The sequence below is a fragment of the Gekko japonicus genome, unplaced genomic scaffold (assembly GCF_001447785.1).
Source record: "Gekko japonicus isolate JY-2015 unplaced genomic scaffold, Gekko_japonicus_V1.1 scaffold3171, whole genome shotgun sequence".
NCBI lineage: Eukaryota > Metazoa > Chordata > Lepidosauria > Squamata > Gekkonidae > Gekko > Gekko japonicus.
In genome coordinates, this window is record NW_015168751.1 from 1 (window position 1) to 5,688 (window position 5,688).

At 50.6% G+C, this 5,688-nt stretch overlaps 1 protein-coding gene across 1 annotated transcript in view; it reads left to right on the forward strand.

The window, feature by feature from the left end:
- The first annotated feature begins 2,189 nt into the window (after positions 1 to 2,189).
- Positions 2,190 to 5,688, forward strand: part of LOC107114207 (transcription factor IIIB 90 kDa subunit-like) — a 157,223-nt gene continuing 153,724 nt past the window's right edge. The window contains exon 1 of the mRNA XM_015415647.1: positions 2,190 to 2,355. Within this exon, the coding sequence (XP_015271133.1) occupies positions 2,190 to 2,355 (166 nt within the window). The remainder of the gene's footprint in view (positions 2,356 to 5,688) is intronic.

The window sequence follows — 5,688 nt, forward strand, 5'->3', positions numbered from 1 at the left end:
CAGAGGCCTCCCAGGAAAGGAAGCTGTTAATCGTGAAGGCCTTCAGGGAAACTGCCAGTTGCAGATTCTTTGGGAGGGAGTCCCAAATCCAGAGGACAGTGGGAAAGCCCTTCCTGGATTCCCACCAGCCAGGGCTTGATTCAGGTTGATTAGTAAAGGAAAGATACCTGGGGTGACCTTAGATCTCATGTTTGTTGATATGGCTGCAGGTGATCCTTAGTACTCTGGACAGGGTGTCAAACATGTGGCCCGGGGGCCGGATCAGGCCCCGGAGGGCTTCTATCAGGCCCGCAGTTCAACTAGCTGTCTTCTGCTTCTTCTTCCAGTTCTGCTGCTGCGTCATCGTAGGTTTGCAGCTTACAGATACAAACCTGGACAGCATACTCAAGATTGCAACAGCACAAACATTTTGATGCTATTTTACACATTCCGTGGAATGACAGAAACGTCGATGCCACAACCGAAAATACACAGATATCTGGTTTAAAATGGTCGTTCTGTAGGGTACCTGAACGAACCCTAGCTGCTGTCTTTTGAGCCAGCTGAATGTTGTGAACTGTCTTCAAGGGCGGCCTCATGTACAGCATATACAGTAGTCAAGCCTAGATATTACCATGGTGCTTGACTGCAGCCGGGTCATTTTTCTTCAGGAAAGGTTGCAGCTGGTGAACCAGATTCATTTGGTAAGAGGTGCTCTACCACCAAACTGTGGCCCTACCCCAACTGTCTGCGTTGCTATACAGATGTACTAGCTTCAGCCTTTTGGTCCTGCCAGTCTGGTACATTCAGGGGTAGGTCTCCCCCCCCCCCGCGCCATTAAGTCACAGCTGATTTATGGCGACCCCATAGGGTATTCAAGGCAAGAGAGATTCAGAGGTGGTTTGACATTGTCTGCGTCATGGCCCTGCACTTCCTTGATGGTCTCCCATCCAGACGTCGATTCGGGGGGGGGAATCGTGGGGGATCACCGTTCCCCCGGGTGAGGTGTGGCGGGCGGGGCACACGGCGAAGCCCCGCCCCCTGCTTCCGGCCGCCCCGCTTCCGGCCCTCATTCAGCCAGGAGGAGGCAGGAGAAGAGGGAGGGTAAGTTGCTTCCTCCCTGCCTCTCCCCACCCCTGCCTGCCTGGGGCCAGGGAGGGCCTTCGCGGGGCTTCCTCGCACTCCCGCCGGACTTGCAGGTCCACCACCAGGCCCCTCATGCGGCTCTGCAGTGGAGCTGCAAGGCTGAGGGCGGCGGCCGGGACCGTTGGGGGCGGGGTGTGTGGCCTTATGACACACTTCCGGTGATGTCAGGGGGTGTGGCCTTATGACACACTTCCGGTGATGTCAGGGGGTGTGGCCTTATGACACACTTCCGGTGATGTCAGGGGGTGTGGCATATGCAAATGAGTTATGCTAATTAGTTCCCCTAGCTCTTTTTCTACGAAACGACTCCTGCTCCCATCCAAATATTGACCAGGGCCGACCCTGATTAACTTATCAGTTCTGATAAGATTGGGCTGGCCTGGGCTATCCAGGTCAGGGACGATGTTCCCTCTAAGCTGCGGAGTCTTGTAAACAAAAATTCTTTTTTGTGAGCTACTGGCATAAAAGTTGTGAGCGAGCGATTGGGCTACTGCATAAATTAGTTTGCTCTGGAGCCAGCCTTCCTGAGCTAAGACAAAAATGTGTGAGCCGGAGGCTAAAAATCTGTGAGCTAGCTCACACTAACTCAGCTCAGAGGGAACACTGGTCAGGGCCTGTACTCCCAAGCAATGTTCCCTCTAAGCTGTGGAGGCTTGTGAGCAAAAATTCTACTTTGTGAGCGACTGGCATTAAAGTTGTGAGCGAGCGATTTGGCTACTGCATAAATCAGTTTGCTCTGGAGCCCTCCTTCCTGAGCTAAGGCAATGTTCCCTCTAAGCTGTGGAGTCTTGTGAGCAAAAATTCTACTCTGTGAGCCACTAGCATTAAAGTTGTAAGCGAACGATTTGGCTGCTGCATAAGTTAGTCTGCTCTGGAGCCATCCTGCCTGAGCTAAGACAAAAAATGGGTGAGCCGGAGGCTAAAAAAATGTGAGCTTGCTCACACTAACTCAGCTTAGAGGGAACACTGCTCCCAACTACCTATTATAACTTTCCTCATTTCCCCGGTCCTCTTTCACCGATTCCAGCCTTCAATGTACAGTACTCTGCCTTTCCGTAGGCGAGATGGCCTCTCAGAAGAATGGGAGCGCGTTCCGTGGGGGCAAAAAGATGCTGTGGATGTTGAGGAAGAGAGGATGTGTCAAAGAAGAATGGGAGCGTGTTCCGTGGGGGCAAAAAGATGCTGTGGATGTTGAGGAAGAGAGGATGTGTCAACGGGGAAGTTTGCTCCGTAAGGAGTGGAGGGACACGGCCAGGGACCCAAGAGTATCCAGTGATGGTGGTGGGGGATTGAAGTTGATCTGGAGCAAGCTGTGGTGGTCTTTGGCGACAGAGGAAAAGTCTGTTTGGCCTGGTGCCGTCTTACGAGGTTGGGTGTTAGTGACAACGAGCAGCAGTTTTTCAAAGAGGCATGATGCAAAGTGGCGACGTCGGCGTTTTATTTATTTATTTATTTATTTATTGGATTTGTACCCCACCCTCCCCTTGACAGGCTCAGGGTGGGTTCCAACAGTAAAAGCGCAGTACAGTTAAAACCATTTCAAAACACAATGTAAAATACATAATGGAGCTGCGGTGGCTCAAGTGGTTAAGACGCTGAACTGCAGGCTGTGGAAGGTCTGTAGTTCAGCAGTTCGAGACCCGGGTGCCGCATGACGGAGTGAGCTCCCGTCTCTAGTTCCAGCTCCTGCCAACCTAGCAGTTTGAAAGCAAGAAATTGCAAGTAGATAAATAGGTACCGCTTCAGTGGGAAGGTAACAGCGTTCCGTGCGCCTTGGTGTTTAGTCATGCTGGCCACATGACCACGGAAACGTCTTCGGACAGCGCTGGCTCTTCGGCTTTGAAACGGAGATGAGCACTGCAACCCTAGAGTCGGACTCGACTGGCTTTCGAGCAAGGGAACCTTTACCTTTAAAATACATAACATCATCACAGAGAGTGTGTCGTATGAGGGATGGTTGGTGAGGGTTGTTATTTTTTTTTTGCCGCCAAGTCACAACTGATTATGGCGACCCTGCAGGGCTTTCGAGGCGAGAGACATTCAGAGGTGGTTTGCCAATGTCGGCCTCCGAGTAGCAACCCTGGACTCCCTCGGTGGTCTCCCATCCAGAACCAGGACCAACATTGCTTAGCTTCCGAGACCTGATGAAGGCAGACTAGCTTGGGCCATACATGGTAGCTTGTGAAGGGAATTACCTTGGCTTTGGGGGTCCCACTGATGCAGCAGAGACCGGGATAGGGACCCTTGAGTGGACGTTTCCAGATGGGTAGCTGTATTAGTCTGTAGCAGCGAAGTAAGACGGGCACTCAGAGGGGTCTTAAAGACATAACAAACTTGATTCCAGCAGAAGCTTTCGTGGAAGGGGATTAGATAGACTTGTGGAGTATTAGTCTATCAGTGGCTACTAGCTGTGGTGGCTGATGGGAACCTCCACATTCAGAGGCACTAAACCTCTGAATCCCATAAGAACATAAGAGATGCCAATGTTGGATCAGGCCAAAGGCCCATCCAGTCCAACACACAGTGGCCAGAAACACCAGTGCCATCAGGAGGTCCACCAGTGGGGCCAGGACATTAGAAGCCCTCCCACTGTTGACCCCCCCAAGCACCAAGATGACAGAGCATCACTTGCCCCAGAGTCCCTATCTATACCTTGTGGCTAATCCCAGAGCCAGGAGGCAACATCAGGGGAAGGCCTCGACCTCTATGGTCTGTTGTTGGCCCTCAGGGAAACTGGTTGGTCGCTGTGCGAGACGGGAGAGGGATTAAAAAATGAAATCCGCTGCCAGAGGATGTCATGGTGGCCACAGGAACAAACAACTTTAAAAGGGGATTAGATAGATTCATGGAGGATAAGTCTATCAGTGGCTACTAGCTCTGATGACTGAGGGGGAACCTTCAAGTTCAGAGGCACGAATCCCAGAGCCAGGAGGCAACATCAGGGGAAGGCCTCGGCCCCTACGCCCTGTGGTCGGCCTTGCAGGGAAACTGTTTGGACACGGTGTGAGACAGGAGAGTGCTTAAAATGTGGAATTCACTGCTGGAGGATGTAGTGATGGCCACAGGAATAAACAGCTTTAAAAGGGGATTAGACAGATTCATGGAGGAGAGGTCTGTCAGTGGCTAGTAGCCGTGGTGACTGAAGAAGAAGAGATTGGATTTATACCCCGCCCTTCATTACCCAAAGGAGTCTCAGAGTGGCTTACAATCTCCTTTCCTCTCCCCTCTGCACAACAGACACCCTGTGAGGTACGTGGGGCTGAGAGAGCTCTTTTGAGATGAAGTAGGCGGGGCTGAGAGAGCTCTTTTGAGAACTGCTCATGAGAGAACAGCTTTGAAAGAATGTATAACTGACCCAATGTCACACCAGCGGCTGCTTGTGGAGGAGTAGGGAATTAAACCCAAGGGGCCACGTTCAGGGGGCACTAATGCTCTGAATCCCAGAGCCAAAGAGGCAACGTCAGGGGAAGGCCTCGGCCTCTCTGCCTTGTTCTTGGCCATTCAGAGAAACTGGTTGGCCACTGCGTGAGACAAGATGCTGGACTAGATGGACCACTGGTCTGATCCAGCAGGGCTCTCCTGTTGTTCGTAACCATGGCTGAAAACAGCTTGAACCCATGGCACCCGGATCAGGATCAGCTCTGTAACCACTAGACCTCCCACCCATTGTTGTGCAGAGGTTATAGAATTGGCATGGCCTACTGGATGGAATGTTGGACTAGGGTCCTGGGAGATCTGGGTTTGAATACCTGCTTCTACAGTGGAAGCTCTGTAGGTGACTGTAATGATTCCTTGTTTTATATGTGTGTGTGTGTCTCTTTAAAAGTTTGGTTGCATGGCTGAGATATATCCACTAGACTTCCCACCCAATTTTGTGCAGAGGTTATAGAACTGGCATGGCCTACTGGATGGAATGTTGGACTAGGGTCCTGGGAGATCTGGGTTTGAATACCTGTTGGATCCCCAAGCATCGAGAATAAATCCACGTTTTCAGGAAAAGCAAAATTTATTTCAAAGCGTTGAAGACATACTCAAACACGTTCTTTGTTAGAACTGGGGATACACAGTTAGGTCAAGCATAATAAAGGTTATGAATTATTTCAATAAATCCTCTTTTATTTAAGTATACCAGCTTGGAAAGAAATACTTCCTCAGTACCACATAGTTCTCCATAAACCTTACACTCGACCTACCTACCCAGTAAGAGCCAAAGTAAAAGTATAAAGGTTTGGAAAGCCTTGAATTTCCTGGTGGCAGCCGGATATACCCTAGTAGACCAAAAATAAAGAACACTTTTAAAGGGAAACCAGACCTCCCCATATAAGGGGTCGTCACAGTGACCTTGGCCTCGTCCCAAACTCTCAGCCTGGCCTACCTCACAGGGTGGTTGTTGTGAGAGAATTGGGGGGGCAGAAAATGATGTTCTTAACTGGTGGTGAGTCCCAACTGGGGAGATAAGCTGGATGCAAATAAATAAATGCAAAGGGTGGTAGAAAGTGCTATCAGGTTGCAGGTGACTTCTGATGTTGCGTTCGGTTTTCAAGGCAAGAGTCGTTCAGAGGT